This window comes from Lontra canadensis, unplaced genomic scaffold (assembly GCF_010015895.1).
Source record: "Lontra canadensis isolate GAN:19392208 unplaced genomic scaffold, GSC_riverotter_1.0 scaffold75, whole genome shotgun sequence".
Lineage (NCBI taxonomy): Eukaryota > Metazoa > Chordata > Mammalia > Carnivora > Mustelidae > Lontra > Lontra canadensis.
The window spans coordinates 411,321-434,512 of record NW_022631069.1 but is presented as its reverse complement, the minus strand read 5'-3'; the positions used below and the strand labels follow the sequence as shown (position 1 = coordinate 434,512).

General features: G+C 39.9%; 1 protein-coding gene across 17 annotated transcripts in view; it reads left to right on the top strand.

The window, feature by feature from the left end:
* Positions 1 to 23,192, top strand: part of PDE4DIP (phosphodiesterase 4D interacting protein) — a 206,668-nt gene that overhangs the window by 127,090 nt on the left and 56,386 nt on the right. For 13 of the 17 annotated variants that reach the window (XM_032881284.1, XM_032881287.1, XM_032881291.1 and 10 more), the window contains exons 1-13: positions 544 to 2,059; positions 8,329 to 8,460; positions 9,607 to 9,726; positions 9,943 to 10,035; positions 10,176 to 10,388; positions 11,266 to 11,424; positions 12,308 to 12,421; positions 12,606 to 12,743; positions 13,429 to 13,608; positions 14,241 to 14,435; positions 17,087 to 17,254; positions 17,418 to 17,499; positions 20,778 to 20,869. In XM_032881284.1, the coding sequence (XP_032737175.1) occupies positions 935 to 2,059; positions 8,329 to 8,460; positions 9,607 to 9,726; positions 9,943 to 10,035; positions 10,176 to 10,388; positions 11,266 to 11,424; positions 12,308 to 12,421; positions 12,606 to 12,743; positions 13,429 to 13,608; positions 14,241 to 14,435; positions 17,087 to 17,254; positions 17,418 to 17,499; positions 20,778 to 20,869 (2,811 nt within the window). In that variant the 5' untranslated portion in view covers positions 544 to 934. Of the gene's footprint in view, positions 1 to 543; positions 2,060 to 8,328; positions 8,461 to 9,606; positions 9,727 to 9,942; positions 10,036 to 10,175; positions 10,389 to 11,265; positions 11,425 to 12,307; positions 12,422 to 12,605; positions 12,744 to 13,428; positions 13,609 to 14,240; positions 14,436 to 17,086; positions 17,255 to 17,417; positions 17,500 to 20,777; positions 20,870 to 23,192 lie in introns of those variants that run through there. The other 4 variants (XM_032881281.1, XM_032881290.1, XM_032881293.1 and 1 more) reach the window with 2 other exon arrangements.

The following is a 23,192-nucleotide window of genomic DNA, read 5'->3' as shown; positions in this document are numbered from 1 at the left end:
CCCGCCGTACTACCACCTCTGATTTATCAACCCTGCTTACCCGCCCGCAGCTACAGCCCCACGGCCTTTTAATCCCCGCACCAGCCTGGGTAGGAAGAGGAGGTTGGGGCTGCAGGCGGGAGGGAGGCGGCGCGCAGCGGTACCTAGTCGCGCTGCCAAGCTGCTCCATCCAGAGTACGTGGCACTACCGTGGAGAGAGGGGGAGGGGATTCAACTTTCTCCTCCCCACGCAGATCCTTGGGTCATCCCGTTAGGGCGGGCGGGAGGAACCACGAGGGAACTGGTGCGTTCGTTGGGTGAAATCTTAGTAGATAAAAGCAGTGTGGCAGTGGCCAGCGCTCGTCCTGCTGTCCACCGGTACCCACACTGGGGGTCTCGAGTCCACCGCCAGGAGCGGCGACTCTTTTTGGGGCGAGCGGGCGGGCACTTGCCGCCGCGCATGCGCAAAGCGGGGAGCGGCCCACCGGACTACAGCTCCCAGAGGAACCCGCCGCTGGCCGCAGGCGCCGAGCCTCTGGCGCCATCTTGAAATCTGATCCTCGATCTCCGAGTCTTCGCGTCAGCGGCGGGCTGCTGATAGTGTACCGCGAACCCAGCCTGCTAAAAGGGAGGACGTTGGGGACGCGGCGGCTGGCGGGAGAGACAGCTGGAGGGGACATGGCAGGTTGCGAGCTTGGCCTACGCTGCTGTCACTCAGCGTCCCCCTAAGGCGTTTCTATTCCCGCCCCCTTCCCGAGGGGCGGGGCTCCCCACTCTGGTACCCAGAACCAGCTCGTGGGTGGCGGAGGTGCGCCCTTGCAGAGTGGGGACCCACCGGGCTGTGCCATGCTGGCCGGAGGCCTCCGAGGCTGGAGACGGAGCGCAGCCAAGAGCCAGTGACTGAACACCAAGCAGCAGCAGCCTCAGGGAAGCTCGGCAATCGCTAGGGGAGAAGATGAAGGAGATTTGCAGGATCTGTGCCCGGGAGCTGTGTGGAAACCAGCGGCGCTGGATCTTCCACACGGCATCTAAGCTCAACCTCCAGGTTCTGCTTTCGCATGTCCTGGGCAAGGATGTCGCCCGCGATGGCAAAGCCGAATTTGCTTGCAGCAAGTGTGCTTTCATGCTTGATCGGATCTATAGGTTCGATACCGTTATTGCCCGGATCGAAGCTCTTTCTATTGAGCGTTTGCAAAAGCTGCTGCTGGAGAAGGACCGCCTCAAGTTCTGCATTGCTAGCATGTATCGTAAGAATAACGATGACTCTGGCACGGAAACCAAGGCGGGGAATGGGACGGTTGACATTTCCGGCTTACCCGATGTACGATACTCTGCACTGCTCCAGGAAGACTTCGCCTATTCAGGGTTTGAGTGTTGGGTAGAAAATGAGGATCAGATTCAGGAGCTACACAGCTGCCATGTTTCGGAAGGTCCTGGAAACCGACCCAGGAGATGCCGTGGTTGTGCAGCCTTGCGCGTTGCTGATTCAGACTATGAAGCCATTTGTAAGGTGCCTCGAAAGGTGGCCAGAAGTATCTCGTGTGGTCCTTCTTCTAGGTGGTCCACCAGCATTTGCACCGAAGAACCGGCATTGTCTGAGGTCGGGCCACCGGATTTACCAAGTACAAAGGTACCCCCAGATGGAGAAAGCATGGAGGAAGGGACACCGGGATCCTCTGTGGAATCTTTGGATGCAAGTGTCCAGGCTAGTCCTCCACAACAAAAGGATGAGGAAACGGAGAGAAGTGCAAAGGAACTTGCAAAGTGTGACTGTTGTTCAGATGAACAGGCTCCACAGCCTATGTGTAACCACAAGCTGGAGCTAGCTCTTAATGTGATTAAAGGTCTTGATTATAAGCCTATCCAGAGTCCCCGAGGGAGCAGGCTTCCTATTCCAGTGAAATCCAGCCCACCTGGAAGCAGGCCTGGCCATATCATGACAGATGGAGTTAGTTCCGGTTTCCTTAACAGGTCTTTGAAACCCCTTTACAAGACACCTGTGAGTTATCCCTTGGAGCTTTCAGACCTCCAGGAGCTGTGGGATGATCTCTGTGAAGATTATTTGCCACTTCGGGTCCAGGTATACAAAATGGCTACATAGTGTCTTTCTGATTATAGTTAGCTGGCTGCAGGCTTCACATGATTTCTGTGTAGGTCAAGGTTAAAATTCTACACCTGAGAAAACTAATTGTTGAGCCCCTTTTTCCTGCACCTCTGCTTGTGTCTCATTTTAGTAAACGTGATTCACACTCAAATAACTGACTTTTCACAGCCCTTCTTGTAACATTATCTATTGGCCTTCCTGCTAATTACCAAAATCACAGAATTTTTTAGGCAAGAAGAGATTTTTAATTGACTTTTACCCTATTAGAAAACATTTAATCTTGTATTTGGCACTAGAACTCTTTCCTCTTACCTCCTCTTTTGTCCCCCACCTCCTTTTTTTGCTTTGTTTTCATTTTTAGATTTGCAGATGTTTTTTCACATTCCGTGAGGTAGTTCTCTAGTTAGTTCTCCCTAAAGCATCATGTGTTTCATCCCAAAGGTGTGTCTCCAAGTGCTTAGGGCATAGGGCAGAGGTTTGGGGAAAACCTGTTTATCAAAGTATTGTACTATCTGGGCAATATTGTAATAAGTCATTTGAGGACTAATGATGACTTGTTCATAAAAGAAACTGGGAAATCAGGTGTCATCATTTTAAACACTAAGACAAAAACTATTCACAGCCAGTTTGCCTACAGAGCTCTGTTAAGAGGATGTTTGATATTAAGAAAGGTTGTCTCTGTTATTGGGTGATAGGAGTTTCATCCATTATACTCTTGAATTTCTTAGTGATTAGAAGATGGCAGTTAATCTTAATTTGAGCTATTCATTTCTGCCCAGTTGATTTCATACCAACCTTTTAAATTCAGCTACATACAGGAACCTGACAGATGTTATTTCGTTTCTGCAGCAACAGTGAGTGCTGAGTTCAATTAACTTTGTGAAACATCTGGCATCTTCTACTTGATACAGATTATTAGAATTTAGCAGACAGATTGGAGAAATATTTTTAAATTTACATAAAGCTGTCAGAAACACATTTGAAGTGTTAAGAAAAAGGAGAATAACAAAAAGTTTAAAATGTGTTTTCATTTGTATAAAATGTTTAGAAGGCCTAATGCTCCATACTTCTTTTCTTTTGCTTCCTTTTCTTTCAGTGGAGCATCACAGTTGAATTTGTGTCTTACGGTATTTCTGCAACCAGACATAGATGTCACAAATTAAACATGGTGTTTTCATATTAGGATCTATAGATAGTCTGGACAGTGTAGATGGCAGATAAGCCCCCCCCCACCTCCTGCCCCAATATGGACAATATTGTGAAAAGGTAAAGAAAATTAGGAAATTACAGGCAAAACAAGAGTTTGTTTTGTTATTGTTTTTCTCCACACTTAATTAAAAATACTATCATTTGGTGCCTGGATTCAACAAGTTTGAGGACTGGGAAGGATTTTAAAGACCGTCTCATGCAGGGTTTCAGTTTAGAGGTAAGGAAAGCTCATGATTTAAATGACTCAAAGAGCCAAAGATTCTTAACCATTTTCAGCCAAAACTTTTTTATTCTGTATATGAAATCACATTTCCTGATATATATTGAATTAAATAATACTTATTTTAAATAAAGAACCTTCTCTCTGTAACCTAAGGATTCCAAGGATATTCTTTAGGGAATCAGTGAAGAAAATTGCCATCTTAATGAGCACATTTAAACTATAATAACTCTACCTTTAGGTCAAGTCCCTTTGCTTCATTACATTTGGACACTGGAAAAAAATAGACCTTTAGTGTGTGATCTTTCCGCTGTCACTTGGCTTACATTCTTTTTACTGTTTGTAGAGTAATGAAAACAGAGCATTGAGAATATGAATAATGGCATTTAATTGCTATGCCATTTTCTTCAATAATTAAGGATGTGGGGGAGAAATAAATTAAATTGGACTCAGAGTGTTTGGAAATAAAATCTGTATTGGGGGCCCCTGATCTGTTGTTTTACGTCTGGTTGACTTTTAAGCTCCTTAACGCCTGTTGTGCTGTATGTCTGAACCCCAGCCAACTGGGACAAAGGCAGACTGGTTTTTGTCTATTTCTCTGAACAAATGTGAAAAGAGTAGAAATAAATGTAGATTAATTTTGGTATTTCTGTTTTTAGTTTATAGAAAGAAAAAAACCATGAAAGAAAAAATTTTTTCTTTAATTAAGTTCTGCTACAAATACAAAGAGAAGCTCCCATCCTAAAGAGGAAGATTGTTCTGGAAGGTCATTTTGATTCCTTTGTTTAATCCTCCACGTACCCATTCTATACACTATTAAATATCATCATCAGAGTTCCTTCTGATTGCTGCGTTTCTTTCTCATATTAAAGAAAAATAGCAACAATGTAGTATTCCTGCTTACTAATTTTCTGGAATTATACAAATTGACTTATTTGCCTTCTGCAGAATTTATGCTTGAAAACCCAAGGTAGTTTAAATATCTAAAGAAAGCTATTGAAGCCTTATTCTAGCTGGTAATTTACTTCTTTATTGTGTGGCCCTGAACTAGAAAAGTGATAGCAGGGGTGTGGTCGATTAGTAAACATCAATTCAGCTCTGGCTCAGGTGCAATTTTCTATTCCATCTAAATTCACAGAGCAGATTTTTGCTCTAAGCCTTGCAACACTAGGGTCTCGCCCTGTGTAGCTATGGGAAATTTATTCCTCTCATAGTTTAGCTACTTAATCTAGATAGGCCCTTTGGAAGGTGTAGCCATTAGGTGCCGCTCAAAGATTAGGCCTTTAATTTTATGCTAGTTGATAGCTCTTTTGTATTTCCCGTTTTTAAAACAATAAGATAGAAAACCACAGCAGTTCCAGATCTAAGACTTGCTCTTGTGAGGACTAGGAAGTGCCAGGGAAAATGCTGTTAATACAGAAGATCTAATTAACTGCCTTTTTAGCCTAAAGGTCTCATCTTATGCAGTATCAGGCCTGGAAGCAATTCTCTTTTCTGATGCTGGAAAGCTTTTTGTCCTAAAAGAGTCAAAGAAAGTCTAATTTAAAATTACATTAGTATTGTAACTTGATTTTAGTAACCTGTAGTCTGGAAATTAGCACTGATTCAGCCAAATTGAGTATTACTGATTTCAGGTTTTATAGAATTGTCTTAGGAATGATTGGTTTATGTACGTGATACTTCTCAAGAATTCACTCTGAGCTATTAACTCAGGGAACTTTGCTAAGTGGTCTTTTGGCAGACTGCTATCTGAAAGGACATTTTTCTGAGATGTTCAATAATAAAGTGTTATAAATAAAGACAGAGCAAACATCTTCCAGCCTTTAGGTCAGTACATCACATTTACCGAATTAGAGGTTTCCTGCGATTATTAATGCCCAGATGGGTTCAGATTAAATCAGATTCACCATGTACTATGCTGTGGCAATTTTTGGCTTTAAAGTTGCTGTTAAAATGTCTTTGTTAAATATCTATCTGGTCTTATTTCTAAAGAGCCACTGAAGGATTAGAGCACTATAGACTGGACATTAGGAGACAGGCCCGTTTTTATTGGTTTTTGTTATTGTTCTCTTATTAAACAGAAACTTTTGGTCCCTACAATATTCCAGGCATTATGGTAGGCAATGGGTTTATATGGAGATTGAAAGGTACATTCCCAGCTTTAGTGCATCTGGTTTAACAGGACCCTTTTCCTGATTTCCTGTGTAGTTTGGGACCTTCCTTATTCTCTCTAAGTCTTCATTTCTTCCAATGTATGACGGGATTATACCAGATGGTTAGTTTATAAAGTTTCCTTCACAGCTCTGAGATTCTTTGATTTAAAGTGAATAGGGGAGCCTGGGTGGCTCATTAGGTTGGGTGTCTGCCTTCAGCTCAGGTCATGGTCTTGGAGTCCTGGAATTGAACCCTGCATTGGGCTCTCTGCTTGTTGGGGTGTCTGCTTCTCCCTCCCACTCTACCTCTGTGCCCTCTCTTTCTCAAATACATACAGAAATAAAATCTTTAAAAAAATAAAATAAAGTGAATAAATAGGACCATCATCCCTGCCATTTTAAACCTGCAGCTATTTTCTTGAATTCTGCTTGTTATGGTTTAAATTTGGAAAATATTTATAATAGACATCACTGGAAAGGTATTTTACACTGAGGAACTGAGAAACGGAGTTTTGCAGAGTGTTTTATCATTAAATCAAGGTTAAAATTATTTATCAGTTAGAATTGTTTTGAGTATCTGTTCATACAGTTACCGCTCCCACAGTGTGACATAATTCACAGTGCTTCGGGGCAAGATTCCCTGTTACACCCACAACAACAAATATCCAAATGGGTCTATTTCTCTCCCACTCCATTCCTACCGCTATCATCCCAGCCACTATTCTCTTTGACTTACACTACTGAAGCAGTCTCCTGTGTGGTCTCCCTATTCCTACTGGCTTTCCCCAGTCCAATCACCACAGCTATAGGACCTTTTTAAAATATAAATACAACTGCATTCCTTTTCTAATTTCAGTGAGAATGAATTCCAACTTCATTAATCCCACTGTGGAAGCTCTGTTTGGCCTAGCCCCTGGCTTCCTCTCCCCTGTGCTTAGTCTGCCTTAGCCCTGGGCTAGCCAGCAACGTAGCCACCAGCCGCACAGGGCTGTTTTGAGCCCTTGAAATGTGGCTAGTTTGAATTGAGATAATGCTGTGTATAAAGGACACCATGAGTTTCAGAGATTGAGTATGAAAGAAAGTAAAATACTTTGTTGGTAATTTTTATATTGACTACCTGTCTGTGACAATTCTTTGGATATAATATATTGGCTCAGATAAAATATTTTATTGAAATTGAGTTCATCTATTTATTTTTTACTTTAGTCAATGAAGTTACTACAAAATTTTAAATTACATACGTGGCTCACATTGTATTTCTATGGGAAAGTGCTACTCTAACCACATAGACCTTTCTGTCCCGGGCTCATAGCCACTGTAAACCTTTTTCATTAGCTGTTCCTTCTTCCTGGATTGTTCTGCAGGATTGGCTTTCTTTCCTGCAAGTCTCCATTTAACCAATTTAAAGTAACTAACTGGTCAACCAACTTAGAGTAACTTTACTACGCTATAATGCTTCTCAGTTTTACAACATAGGGCGTGTCACTATCTGGTATTTTATGTATTTCCTTATTCCTTTATTATATTGTTCCTCACTCCCAGCTCCCACAGTGCTTTGCATATTATGATACTTAACAGATGTTTTAAAAAAATTGATAAATAGCATTGGAAGAATAAAAAACTATTTTTTTTCCCCTGAAATCTGCACTTCCAGTTAGTTACTGAAAGGAAGGGATTTAAGGTAAGCTCTAATCCCACAGTAGTTGCCCTTTTCTTCTTCCTAATGGATTTAAATTTTTCCTAACTGGAGTAGGTGTCAGGGGTGAGTAAGAAGGGTCAAGGAGAAAGAAGATGGATTTTCATGCCACAGTGAATTCCTATAGTTTTATTTTAGTACACTTAGCTCATAATGAATAATAGGTTCAGTTCATTAGGTTTATCTTCTCCTGATTCATTGTTACGTTATGTAAACAATACGTGTTTTTTTTCTCCTGAATCTTTTTGATGAATTGGTATTCCTGTGAAACATACCTCTTTCCCAGACCATCATGGATTTTGAAATTTGTTTTTAATTTATTTTTACTTTTTATTTCAAAATCAGTTTTAATTTGTAGAGAGGTCATGAGAGAAATACAAAGAACTCCCACATTCGCATAATGCTAACATTTATCCAGATTCACCAGTTACAAATATTTTGCTACATTTGCTGTTCCACTCCCACTGTCCTATAGACACATTATTTTCTTTACTCCTAGACCATCTGCAGATATTGATGAGTCTTTATACTACATAAGCATATATTTCCTAAAAACAAGAGTATCTCTACAATATAATTACCAAATTTAGGAAATATAGTATTGATAAAATATTATAATGCATAGTCCATATTCAAAATCTGCCCATTTTCTAATAATGTGAACAGGCATAGTTGAACTATACTTTTTCTAGCTCTTAGGGATCGTAGAGATTTAATTATTGAATTCCCTGATTAGAAATAGCATAAAGTGTGTATTTGGTTATCTAAAGCATTTTCTTTTTTCAATCCTCTCTTCTCTTTAAACTCTGAATTATTTGCTTAGGACTGTCTTTAGGAATTCGTACTGATAAGCCATGCAACAACTTTGGTTTTCTGTCTCTGCCAAAAGATGCCAGAGACATTTGAAGATAAAATTTATTGTTGGCTACATTTAACTCAACTTACTTGTCTTGCTGCTTCTTCCTAGCCCGTGACTGAAGAGTTACTCAAACAACAAAAGCTGAATTCAGATGAGACCATTATAACTCAGCAGTCTGTATCTGATTCCCACTTGGCAGAACTCCAGGAAAAAATCCAGCAAGCAGAGGCCACCAACAAGGTATGATCAGTCCAGGCTCTTGGAGATGACAGGGCTTCCTGAGGATGTGACTGGCTCTAGCTGAGGCTCTTAACCTCTCTGAGTGGGACTTGGGAGGTGGGTACTGTGTATTCCCGTTGCTCTGAGGAATACTTTCGATTAAAAGTGTAGTTCCTTGTTTTTTTTTTTTTTTAAGATTTTATTTATTTGTGACAGAGATAGCGAGAGAGGGAACACATGCACAGGGGAACCGGAGAGGGAGAAGCAGGCTCCCCGCTGAACAGGGAGCCCGATGAGGGACTTGGATCCCAGGATTCTGGGATCATGACCTGAGCTGAAGGCAGATGCTTTACGTCTGAGCCACTCATGTGTCGCTAAAAGTGTAGTTCTTTCCTTTAGCTCTCATCAAGATTTTAGCCTGCTCTGCACAGATCAGAATTTCTGGTGCCTTTTAGATCTGTAATTAAAACTTGAATGTAGTCTTTAACTGTATAAGGCACCAAGACAGGAGGTTTATGCTTTTGATTTTAGCTTAACTTCTTACCCCTTAGAGCCCAAGGAGGCATTTGCTTAGAAGAAAATTTTATCAGTGCCTACAATTTGAATGCTGAGCTTCTGGTCTGTTGTACCCTTGTAGTGTTCCATCCTGTCCTAGAGAGCAGAGCTCCTTGGGCTTTGTTTAAAGGACCCATGGTGAGGGATCCTTTTAACAAAGGATTAAGGGTAAGCGTCCAACTCTTGATTTCAGCTGAGGTCATGATCTCAGGGTCATGAGATCGAGCCCCGTGATGGGCTCTGTGCTGGGCAGTAGCTTGCTTAAGATTCTCTCCCTGCCCCTACTTCCCCACGCCCTCTCTCCCTGCCCCTACTTCCCCACAAACTCTCTCAAAAAAAAAAAAAAAAAAAAAGAGAGAAAGAGAAAGAATCCACAGTGACTCGTGTGGACAAGTCTATAGCTGCCCATTATAGAGGAAGCTCAATACATGAGAATTGAAGCAATTGAATATTGAAGGAAGTATTTCATTTTCCTTCTACTTTGCCTTAATGGATGATTTAAGGTTTAATGGTTACTACATGTGGGGAAGCCTAGACTTTAGGAAAGACTTTCTGGTTGCATTTGAAGTTAAAAGAAGTTGACCTAACAAACTTTTTCTTTGCTGAAATCAGATTCTTCAAGAGAAACTGAATGAAATGAGCTGTGAACTCAAGTCTGCTCAGGAGTCATCTCAGAAGCAGGATGGTACAATTCAAAGCCTCAAGGAAACTCTGAAAAGCAGGGAAAATGAGGTAAATATTGGGCAATCAGGGATCTGTGAGGAAATTATTTGTTCCATCAAAGTAGGTAATGTGTATTTTGTAGAAACAGATCATCAGATTAACAGATGTGAGCCTAGAAAAACCATAGTGTAATCTAAATTGGTATTTCTAAAATCTGTACAGGTGAGATCATGGAATTTATTTTTAGTTTACTAATATGGCTGGTACTCCCTGTCTCATCTTCAGACCGAGGAGTTGTACCAGGTGATTGAAGGTCAAAACGACACAATGGCAAAGCTTCGAGAAATGCTGCACCAAAGCCAGCTTGGACAACTTCATGTATGTGAGGGTCACAAAGGACGGGAGGCAAGATTGCAGTTGAGAAAGTGCCGTGTTCGGTCACAGTTTTGATTTGGTTGATCTTCTCAGCGGCTCGGTGCTTGCCCTCCTTGTGAGGATGATTTTTCCTCTTTTTTCAGAACTCAGAGGGTACTTCCCCAGCCCAGCAACAGGTAGCTCTGCTTGATCTTCAGAGTGCTTTATTCTATAGCCAGCTGGAAATACAGAAACTCCAGAGGGCAGTGCGTCAAAAAGAACGCCAACTGGCTGATGCCAAACGATGTGTGCAATTTATAGAGGCCGCCGCCCATGAAAGAGAACAGCAGAAAGAGGCGTCTTGGAAACATAACCAGGTAAATTGGCAGTCATTTTGTGGTCCGAGATGCTGATTTTGCCCTGATAATAACTTCTTATCAGGATGGTTTGTGTTGAATCCTTTGTTGAATCACTGGCTTAATCAAAGAATTCAGTTCTACATATATTGCCCTCATACCATGTGCCAGACACTGGGTTGTGTTCTGGAAATAACAAGAGTCAATATCACAAGCTCTTTCTGTGAAGTTACTTGTATTTATTATGAGACAGTCACATAAACAGAATTTTTGTGTAAATACTGAAATGAGGTAAAGGAGCTATATTTCGGCCCTACAGGAATATATAGGAAGTGCTGAGAAAGGGAGGCAGGGAAGGCTTCATGAAGGAGGAGCTATCTGGGGTTATTCTTGAAGAGTGGTAAAATTTAGCAAGACAGAATAGTGGGGAACAACAAGCAAGGTCAAAGGAATGGCATGCACAATTATCTGCATCTTTAAAAAAAAAAAAACATTCTTAATTGGTTCCTTTATCTTGTTAGGTTAGAGCATATGCTATCAGTTTTTTTTTTTTAAGATGTAAGTGGATGATAGAAATATTCTATTCTTGAGCTTATCCAGGGTTACAGTGGAACAGGGTTCTGCTTAGTAGTTATATAGAGCTATCATTTTTAAACTAGAGAGTAAGTATTAAACTATATAATATGAAATTTACACCTTCCCACCATTCACAGTTCCCACAATTTCCCATATCCTATTTGATTCGTGTATAATATTTCTAGAGTAATTGTAAGAATGGAACTTTTCTGCTATTTTATATTTATTTTATTCTGTATGCCTTGAAAGTTTTAAGGCCTCCCTATCTATTAACCGTGTGAAAATTTTAGATAGTTTGAAAAAGGGAATCTGTTTAATTCAGGAATTACGAAAAGCCTTGCAGCAGCTCCAAGGAGATTTGCAGAGTAAGAGCCAACAGCTTCGTACCCTGGAGTCTGAAAAATACAATGAGATTAGAACCCATGAGCAACACATTCAACACCTAAACCACAGTCTGAGTCACAAAGAGCAGCTGCTTCAGGTGAGTCTACATAATGATTTTAACTGAAACGGGGCTCATAGAGCTCTGAAAGTTCTGTTCATGTGATCTCAGATTAGTTCACCTGTGTTGAGTACCTGTTACATGTAGAGCATTGAGAGGTGGGAACCCGGAGGATTCAAAATAAATAGAAAGTACGATTCATGAACCACAATGCTAACCAGCAAGTGTACGAGATAATAAATATAGACCTAAAAGACCTAAGCAATATTCAGGAAGTAGTTATTGAACACCTCTGTGAACCAGATACTATGCTAGTGCTGGGAAGACAGAGGTGTGACCATTGTTCTCAGTCTAGTAGATGAGGACATCTGTATAGAAATTTCCAGTTACTTACGTGATAAATGAATGAGGGAAAATATGGAACACTAAAGAAGACTGTAATCGGTCTCCTGCTCTAAGCTTCAGTCCCATTGAATCCCGTACATTCTGCTGAGCATACAGATTTTTCATAGTGTATGTGTATTGTGTATACATTTTTTTCCTCTGATAGAAATACCCCACCAGCTCTTCACTTGGGAAGCTCCCAGCTCTTAAGGCTCACAGAGCAAATGTAACCTCTTTTGTGAGATCTTTAGTGACACCTTCAGACAGATTTAGACAATGCAGCCTGTATTCCCAGGAGCTAGCTATGCAGACATACACACTCCGTATACATAATGTGTACATATATTTATACACACACATGTGTACACATGTGTACAGTAGTTAACGATTTGTATATCTGTTATCTCTGCTAACCAGTGTTTTCCTTGAGTGATCACATTTTGTTTTTTATCCTGAATAACAAATTGTTTGGCAAAGTGTAGGAATTCACTGAATATTGGATAAATGAATAAAGAGAAGTATGTTTTGGTCTCATTAGGAATTTCGGGAGCTCCTGCAGTATCGAGATAAGTCAGACAAAACCTTTGAAGCAGATGAAATGTTGCTTGAGAAACTTCGACAGCGAATACAAGATCGAGATGTTGCTCTAGAGGTATGCACCTTAATTTTGTTTACGGCGCTATGGATTATTCTCTTCACATAGGTACTCAGAAATATGTGTCTCCTTAATTTGCTGCTTTTTGGAGTTGGTCTTTCCTTCCTTTATATTTTTATTGAGTAAGTGTGATCACAATAGTGAATCCTAAGGAGCTTTAAGATCCTTACTTTCCTTGCAGCGGGCTATAGATGAAAAGTTCTCCACTCTGGAAGAGAAAGAAAAAGAACTGCGTCAACTTCATCTCGCTATGCGAGAGCGAGATCATGACTTAGAGAGACTGCGTGGTATTCTCTCCTCTAATGAAGCTACCATGCAGGTAAGAGCACAGTCTTCCTTAGTGGGATGCTAAGCCCGAAGCATCAACCCTTTCCCTCATTTTCTGAAAACCAAGGTATTTGCTTTATAAGAAAGAAAATACGAAAGCAACAAAAATAGTTATTCATCATTGTAGATTAGGAATTGAATTAAAACACTGGATTGAGAAGTGTTAGTACTTCTATTGTGGAGTTCAAGGGGGAAGCAGTGATTATGGATTTCCAGGCACACTTTCTGATTTCTTTCTAATCCTCATCAATATCTGAATACTTTTATGTAAGCATTGCCCATACAGCTGTTTTACTGTTGTTTTCTCATTAATATTATATGCATATCCTTGTATAGCCACAGTCAGAACACTTGATTATAGAAGCTTATATATAAAGCTTATATATTTAACCATCTGCCACTTCTTAAAGAAGTCCTTCACTTCCTCTGTAGCATAGCCTGCCCCCTCAAAAAACCTTCATTTTTCATATACATTATATTTATTTCTCTAAATAAATTAGACGAGAGTTTCTAAAACCGAAGATTAGTATGGCATTGTTAGATCAGATACAAAGTTTTCTCCTTTTGCAAAAAATTGATACTTTAGAAGATAATTTGAAGGCGGATCAAGTATCTTATTTATCCTGCTGAGTTTGGGGTGGTCCTTTGACTTATCCTTGTTTTCTTTGTTACTATAGAGTATGGAGAGTCTCCTGAGGGCCAAAGGCCTGGAAGTAGAGCAGTTATCTGCCACCTGTCAAAACCTGCAATGGCTGAAAGAAGAAAGGGAAACCAAATTTAGCCATTGGCAGAAGGAACAAGAAAGTATCATTCAGCAGTTACAGACATCTCTGCATGATAGGAACAAAGAAGTGGAGGCAAGACTTTACTTAATTAAAGGCAATTGGCTTAGTGATTACATAATCTCAGTCCTGGATTGGGACTCTTTAGGTCTGGGGGTGCCAGTGACCCAATTCTTAAATACCATCCTGCTGTACCTGGGCAAGTTAGAAAGTGACAAAGCCAGTAAGCCTCCCAGGCAGTGTGGTTCCACAGTTTTAACCACCATCTACAGCCTCTCAGTATAGAGGTAGGAACCTCATCACCATGCTAAGAAATATAGTGCTCATTATTCTTTTTCAGCTTATCATTTTCTGTTGCCTTATAAAAGTTATACGGGGAAAAAAAAATACATGGACTGCATGTCCATTTATCTTCATCTGTTATGTATCCTGAGCAAATAGGGAAAGGGCCTACTTCAGAAAACAATATGTAAGTTGACATTATGAGTGTTTTTCTGTATTGTTAGTGTTCATTCATTGAGCATGTATTTACAGCCTTCTGTATACCAAGCCTGTGCGAGATGTGGGGAAACAAAGGAGAATAAAACATGATATTTGCTCCCCGGAATCTCATAGCTCTTTCTCCTATAGCAGATTCTTATAAACCCCTTGATATGTCATAGAGGGAATTCTTTCCTCCAGAACTTACACTGTCCCTTCTATATTAGGATCTCAGTGCCACGTTGCTCTGTAAACTCGGACCAGGGCAGAGTGAGATAGCAGAGGAGCTGTGCCAGCGCCTACAGCGAAAGGAAAGGATGCTGCAGGAACTACTGAGTGATCGAAACAAACAAGCAGTGGAGCATGAAATCGAGATTCAAGGCCTGCTTCAGTCTATTAGCACCAGGGAGCAGGAGAGCCAGGTAAGGACTAATGTGCAGACCGGAAGAGTGTCAGTGTGTTTCTAGTCTGTGAATAGGGAGTGTTTGAACATTATAGTGTGTACGTGTGTGGCATTTTACAGTCTGTTCTGTTAGGAACAGTCTGTTTCCTAGATTACAGTTTTACATCTGTTATCAGAGCATGCAATATTGGTAGAGCACTTTGTATTAAGAAGGGTGCTTAAATAGTACATTTACCCATTAACTTCATTGTACATTTTCTTTCCTTAATATTCTGATAATTTTGACAGAAGGCAATACAAGGTTCTGGAGTATTTTGATTCTACATTCTCAAGACTTGAGTGATATTTTCTATTTCTAGCCAAGCTGTGGGAGAACTTATACTTGACATATTTTTCTTAATTCTCTATTTTTTTTAAGATTTTATTTATTTATTTGTCAGAGAGAGAGGGAGAGAGAGCACAAGCAGAGGGAGCAGCAGACAGGGAGAAGTAGGCAGAGGGAGAGGCAGGCTCCCTGCTGAGTGGAGCACCCAATGTGGGGCTTGATCCCAGCACCCTGGGATCATGACCAGAGCTGAAGGCAGATGCTCAACTGACTGAGCCCCCCGAAGGCTTCCCATTTTTTTTTTCATTTTTTTTTAATTTATTTTCAGCGTAACAGTATTCATTGTTTTTGCACCACACCCAGTGCTCCATGCAATCCGTTCCCTCCAATACCCACCACCTGGTTCCCCCAACCTCCCACCCCGCGCCCCTTCAAAACCCTCAGATTGTTTTTCAGAGTCCATAGTCTCTCATGGTTCTCCTCCCCTTCCAATTTCCCTCAACTCCTTTCTCCTCTCTAACTCCCCTTGTCCTCCATGCTATTTGTTATGCTCTGCAAATAAGTGAAACCATATGATAACTGACTCTCTCTGCTTGACTTATTTCACTCAGCATAATCTCTTCCAGTCCCATCCATGTTGCTACAAAAGTTGGGTATTCATCCTTTCTGATGGAGGCATAATACTCCATAGTGTATATGGACTACATCTTCCTTATCCATTCATCCATTGAAGGGCATCTTGGTTCTTTCCACAGTTTGGCGACCATGGCCATTGCTGGTATAAATATTGGGGTACAGATGGCCCTTCTTTTCACTACATCTGTATTGTTGGGGTAAATACCCAGTAGTGCAATTGCAGGGTCATAGGGAGGCTTCCCATTTTTTAAAATTCCTATAAAATATGAATTATCTTGGGGTGCCTGGGTGGCTCAGTGGGTTAAAGCCTCTGCCTTCGGCTCAGGTCATGATCCCAGGGTCCTGGGATCGAGCCCCGCATTGGGCTCTCTGCTCAGCAGGGAGCCTGCTTCCTCCTCTCTCGCTGCCTGCTTCTCTGCCTACTTGTGACCTCTGTCTGTCAAATAAATAATAAAAAAAAAATCTTTAAAAAAATATGAATTATCTTAAGAGGAAAAAAGATTGTGTTCTTTTCAAAGACCATGATGAGAATAAATAATTTATGGTAACATGGGATATATTAATCTTACAGTACTGGTACACAGGTATTTCATATACATAAGAGATCATATATGTTCTCTATTATTTTTTTTCCCATAATAACTTCTACAGATTTTTATTCAGGCAAATTAATAATGTACTGTTACCTCGGTTATGTCCAAATCCCTGAAGAGCCCAAATTTTACTTACTAAAAATGTAAGGTTATTTTTTATTTCCCTTAGAAATTTTGACAAGAGCTCAGCATCTCATTAAAGCAGTAGTAATTGTTCCCAGAAACAGTGTATGCTGGTGCAGCTAGTATAGTCCTGATTCATCATCTTTTACCCCCAGTAATTTTAGTCTTAGTTTATTGTTTCCAGATTTTTTTATTAAATGCAGACTTTCAATGTGGTAATGGTCACAAATAATGTTCTAAATCTTTTCCTTACTCTGCCATCATCTGTCTTAGAAAACTGGGATTTGAAATTAAATAAACTGGGTTTGGTGGTTTTGAGGTTCAGATTCTCCTGATTGTATGGTCTGATAAAAATGTTTCTGTGTAATTGATTCATTCAATAAGTGTGCATTGAGTCCCTACTATGTGCCAGATACTGTTCTGGGCTCTTGTGATTCAGCAGAAAACATCATAGAACCTGCCCTTAGGAAACTTATATCCGGTTGATAGACAATGAACATATATCAGATAATGGTAAGTGCATTGTAAAAACTTAGCAGGACAGGGAGAACTGGATGTAGAGAAAGGTGGTTGTTTTAGACAGGATATGTAGAGGAGGCCAATCCGATAAGGTATCAGTAGGCAAAGATGTAAAGGGAGCAAACCAAACAAATGGGTGGGTAAAGAACATCCAGGCCACAGGCACATGTTTCCCAGAGTAAAGGACATCAAACCAGAATCTAATAACTTAGCCTGATAGCGTTCTGGCAGAGCCAATTTCAGATTGTTTGATCCATAATAGGTATGTTATATTCAGTTTTTCCAATGTTCTTCCTCTGAGAGACTTTCTTTCTACTCATCTGCTATTTTTTCCCTGTAAACTGAAAGCAAGGGAACTATTTTAGGGGGCCCCACTGGCTTTTCATAAACAATTGTCTTTTAACGAATAACTTCAGAACACAAATTTTGTTTTCTAGAGTATCTTTCTAATGGTGTGTGTGATTTCCTTACTAGGCCGCTGCAGAGAAGATGGTACGAGCCCTAATGGAAAGAAATTCAGAATTACAGGCCTTGCGCCAGTATCTAGGAGGGAAGGACTTCATGGTGTCCCAAACCCTCATTTCTAACCAACCCACCGACGTTACCTCCAGCCTCCCCCATCTTGGAGAACAGACTGATCAAGTAAGAATTACATGCTTATGTAAATGTTCATGCTAACTGCCTTTTTGTGTTAGAGGCATAAGTTTGGTCATTTTAATACCAAATTGTGAGAACATTCCAGGTCCTTGTCATTGTGATCATGGTTCCGTGCCTTTCTAAATCCCTTGACTCTTCTGATTTTTAGGGTTCAGTGCATATACCCTCCAAAGGTGATAGCATTTCACTGACTGCCAAAGGGGATACCAGTATACCCAGGTCCTCATTAGGTAAGTATCATATTTAATTTCACTAAGGAATCTTCTGTCTTTTCTTTCTGTAACTTTGTTAATAGGTTTGGCCAAGGCTCTCTTTTCCTACCTTAATGGAAAAAAATAAGTTTAGATTCCCCCTGAAAGTCTGAAGACATGTCTCTTCTAGAAGGAACTACCCTTATTTTGTTGAATTGAAGCTGTTGTTTTGAGTACACAGTTTGGCCCAGGGAAACTGCCTCCTGATTATTCTTAACAGATAGCTTTGCAGGGGTTCAGAAATGCAGGAGGTAGTTTTTCCAGACCTACACAATAGGACCACAGGGCTGATACCTTCTCCTGGGTGTCTTTCAAGCAGGCTGAGGCTACTCACAGTAACTTGACCTAACCTGTATTACAGTGTTGGGAGGGGGAGGCAGAGTACATTAAGTTATTTGCCAAGATCACAGCCATCTAAGAGATGATTGTAGGCCTTGAACTCCCTAAAAACAAATGAATTTTGGGAAGAGTATGAGCAAAACCTAAATGAGTGCTGGGTATTAGAGTCTCTGACTTTCACAGAGCAGAAGGTTGGGATCTAGGGTAGCTTCAAGGAAGAGATTTACCCTGTGAGTTATAGAAATAGGGGCTCACCATTATTAGTGAAATGGTAATTATAATGCTGTAAGAAAGGTTGTGGATTTGGAGAATTAACTTATGATTTTTTTACTGATACTAAAAAATGCAAGGGGGTGCCTGGGTGGCTCAGTCAGTTAAGCATCCAACTCTTGATTTTCCTCAGGTCTTGATCTCAGGGTCATGAGTTCAGGCCCCATGCTGGGCTCCATGTTTGGCTGGGCATGGAGCTACTTTAAAAAAAAAAAAAATAAAATGTTTGTGTCTTTGTTATAGTGTAAGGTATTATGGAATTCCATAGGTAAGTCATGCAAGTAGTTATTTTTTCTCAGGAAAACTTTGTTAGTTAAAGATAAAGAATGCTGGATTTGTTTAATTTACTCCCTATTTACCTTTTTTTTTTTTTTTTTTTTTTTTTTCAAAAAAAGTACCTTTCCGTAATTTTTTATTTTGCAAATTTCAATCTTCTAGAAAAGTGGTAAAAATCATACAGTGAATATCCACAAATACTTTTATTAAGATTCACCCCCTATTAACATTTTGCCACATTTGCATTATTTCTTCCCATGCACACACATGAATGTTTTTTCTAAGCCATTTAAAAATTACTTAGATACCATGACACTTTATCTCTAAATACTTCATTTTGTATTTCCTAAGGACAAGGGCTTTCTCCTACATAACTATAGTACAATTATCACATTCAGAAAATTTAACCTTGGTATAGTCCTTGTACCTGACATACAGTTCATATCCAGAGTTCCTGTTGTCCCACGAACGTTCCCGATGGTTGGGTCTCCCACTCTGGGACCATGTGTGCATTTAGTTGTCATGTCTCGTTAGTCCCTTTAGTCTAGGACAGTTTTCTAGCCTTTTTTTGTCTTTTTTGACATTGGCATTTTTGAAGACTCTGGGCCAGCGAATGGCCCTCAATCTGGCTCTGATTGTTTCCTCATGGTTCGATTCAAGTTCAGCATTTTTTGCAAGACTGCAAGGGTGAGGTCTATCTCAGCACCCACATCAGGAGCAGATGATAGCAGTTTGTGTTTTCCTTAGTTAAGATCGTATCTGCCAGACCTTTGCATTACGAAGACTCATTTCTCCCATTTCTCCCTGCCGCCCAGCAGCCTGAGAGGTTGACCGTGTCCCCACGGCTACTCACCCAGGGCTTCCAGCATCCTGTCAACCTTGCCTGAAGCAGCAATTATGTTTAAAAAAGTGATTTATATTTCTAAAATTTCTTCCTGTGTATTAATTAGCACATGTTCTTTCATAAAGAGGTACACTTTCCCTAGTCTCCCCCACTCCATTTTTTTAAATATCAACATGTTCTAATAGATTCTTTTAAAAAAATATTTTATTATCTGTTTCTGTCTTTATTCCATTTGATGCCTAAATTACTCCCAGTTTGGCCAATTGGGGCCCCTTCAAGCTGCTCCTTTGTCCTTTCGGTATGTTGTTATCAGTTTTTCGGCACTTCCACACTTGCTGCCACAATAAGGTGTTCTGTGATCACCTTTCTCTTTCCCTGCCTCAGCCCTGGAACTGCCCGTTACTTCAAAGAGCTCTGGTTCCTTGAAGTTGGTTAAGTGGGTAATGGCATTTAGGTACTAATATCTGGGTATGAGATGGGCTCTTGGCCACAGGTATCATTTGCTTTTAGGCCCTTTTAGGCGAACAGAGCTAAGGGGTCTGTATTTGTATTTGATACTGATTTCTCTCATTCTAATTTAACACCACCAGTTCTTTCTTTGCCTGATTTTGTATTTGTATCTGCCCTTTTTCTGACCTTGAGAAACCTGGTTACCTCTATCATGAATATATTTACCCACTTGCACAATACATAGAAGTAGTTTAGAATTGCTACATGAGTACCACTATCAATAATAAGTCTATAAATAATGTTTAAGATTTCTTTTATTTTTTTTAATCTTTAGACTATCTCCCACTGAGGGTATACAGTTAGAATAGTGAGTTCAAAAATTATTTGGATTAATTTTTTAAAATTCTGGGTGCTTATGTTATCTATTATATAGGTTCATTTACTTATGTTAATATTCAGTTTTAGGCTTTTTCTTCCCCATTGTTATTGAACTAACTTTACACATTAAAAATAAAACATTAACGTGGTTCAAAATTCAAATACATAAAAAAGTATGCTCAGAAGACCCATCAACTTCCCTAACATTTCTCTCTGGTTTTCACCCCTCCCTTGAAGGCAACCAATTTCATTTCTAGGTTATCCTTCCTATGTTTCTTTTTGCAAAGTAAGAGAGCAGTCCTATGTCTGTATGTGATGTGTATGTGTGTGTTCCTATTTCCCCCTTTCCTAATATAAAACAGACTACACTAGATGTATTCTTTTGTACCCAACTTGTTTCACTTAACAATGTTTCTTAGAAATTACTCCATATCAGTTCATAAACACTTTCATCATCCTTTCTTAAAGTTGTATATAGTAACTTATTGCATGGATATACCGTGGTTTATTCAGTCTTCTTTTTATAGGCATGTTGATTGATTCAGTGTTTTATTATTACAAATAATGCTGCAACGAACAATCTGTGCATATATTTTTGTCGTCGTGAGATTGTGTATTCAGAATAGATTCCACAGAAACAAAGCAGCAGAGGTCAATGATGTTAGAGTGATTAAAATGAGTGCTATGTGGTCATTTTTAGGAGACTTGGACACAGTTGCAGGGCTGGAAAAAGAATTGAATAATGCCAAAGAGGAACTTGAACTCATGGCTAAAAAAGAAAGAGAAAGTCGGGTGAGTGTTCTAGTGACCCTAATTTCAAAATTCCTATTATTTTCTTCCAAAATAGTTTATATTTAAAAGAGTATAGTTGTCCAAGTATAATATCTAGGTCCAGATGCAGAGTTTCCTTTCTGGAGAAAAATAGGAATTGCTTTATGTATACATTTTCTCAAAAGATGCTCTTTGTTAAATGGAGGCCATTAAACTTTCAAGTGCTGAAAAGGCAAAGGCTGCTTTCTCTACCCATTGCAGACTGGAATAATTGTAAAGAACTGGTGGAAAACGTGACATATTGTATAATTGCTGCTTGGACTTATTACATTAGATCCATGAAATTACTTTAGAAACATGGAACAGAGGAATTTTGGGAATGATCGATAATGTTCATTGAGTACTTGCTATATGCAGCGTACTATTCTGGGTACTTAAATTAGCACTAAAGCTTATAGCTCTGCAAACTAGGTGGTATTGGCCCTATTTTATAGTTGAAGAAGGTGAAACACTGAATTTTTTTTTTTTTTTTTAAATGTGGAGGTAGGAAGGGGCCTCTGGGTGGCTCAGTCGGATGAGCGTCTGACTCTTGATTTCAGCCCAGTTTATGATCTCAAGGGTGTGAGATTGAAGATTCTCTCTCTTCCTCTTCCCCTCTCCCCCACCTGCTTATGCATGCTCTCTCAAAAAAACAAAACGAAAGCAAACCATGGAGGTGGGGAACTGTCATGTAACTAAGACATACCAAAGCAAAGATTTAAATTCAGGTCTTTTGTGACTCAAAATACTTGCCAAGAAGTCATTACTTGGAGCAGGTCATTTTCCCATTATTCTGTATTTCTAGCAATAGAGTTTTCGTGAATTTTCTTAGAAGAGGCCTCTTGGCCTTACAGAATCCCTTCTCCTTCTCCCTCCCTTTACAGCAATTGTATGTCCAGCTGTGGTTTGGAAGAAGTATTAGGGCCACAGGACAGAGTTACCCACTAAAACTAAAAAGCTTTATGTTGCCAGGGCATCTATTTTGGAGGATCAAAAGTACACGAAGTTTACTGGCTAGTCACTTGGCTTCTCACATTTGTTCCACCTCTTAGCCAGAGTTAGATCTAGAATAAACCTGTGTTCATATTCATGGTGAAATTATCTTGTTGTACCCCTTAATTTCTCTTCTCATTACTATATTTCCTCTTAACAACGAGCCTCCTGTTATATGCCTCAAGTTTTGAGGATATGAAATTGTGTGGCATTTACAAATACCAGTTTTAAAAATCCCCTAGCTCCCCTCCTTTTTTGGGATTTCTCCCTAGCCATTATCTGATTATTCATGTCAGGAGATTTTGGTTTCCATGTGCTGTTCCTGTTTTTCTCATATATACTTGATTCAGAGTAGTGTTACTTTTTGGTTCTGTCCTGTTTGGGAGATCATAAAATTAATAAGACTATGAATGGTTATTTTGAGTGAGTTATATTTGGCTGTGTTGTTTATTTTTGTGTCCTTAATCAATTACCAACTTCTTAGCTCAATGTGTGTGTGTATATATTTACACATACATTATCACATGCCCTCTGATATTAGATGTATACCAAAAGCCAAGTCAATTTTCTTGATTTTTTTAAGAAAAAAAATTTTTTTTCCTGCTCTCTTGAAGTCATAGTAGTAGTGGTAGTAGTAGTTAACATTTACTAATTGCCTGCCAGGTGCTTTTAAATACATTTTCTCTATTCTCACATAGCCCTAAAAGGTAGGTATTATTTCCGTTTTACAATTGAGGAAACTGAAGCTCAGTTTAAATGCCTTATAGGGAGATTATGCCAAGATTTAAAACCCAAAACCCACATCTGCCTGACTGCAGACCTTTATCTTGCTGTAATAATGTTTTCTTCCTCGTGTTTGAATTTCTCTTCTATGGAGCAAATACCTGGCTATATAATGATAGAGGTCTCTGAAGAGGCCTACTAAGTAGCACTCCATTTCCCATACCCAAGATCTGAACAAACAGAGAGATAAAACAAGGTCATGGCAGACAGTTTGGTATTTTATCGACTGCATTACTGATAAAATAGAGAATGTAATGCAAGAATCAGCGGGCCTGCTAGCCAATTTCCCAGAATCGGTAGTCTTACCTGCCTAATCACAGATGACACTGGGCCTTGGCAGCCACTCTACATGGTGAGGAAGAGCCTGCTCTTGGAGAAGCAGTGGCAAAAACAGGCCTGCTGCAGGCAGGTGCCTCCCAAAAAGAAAGCTGGAGCTAAGTCAAGCATGCCTGGTTTATTCTTCCCCAACATACCATTCAGATAAGTCCTTTACCCTGCCTGGCGCTGGCTAAAGGGAGTGGAGAAAGGT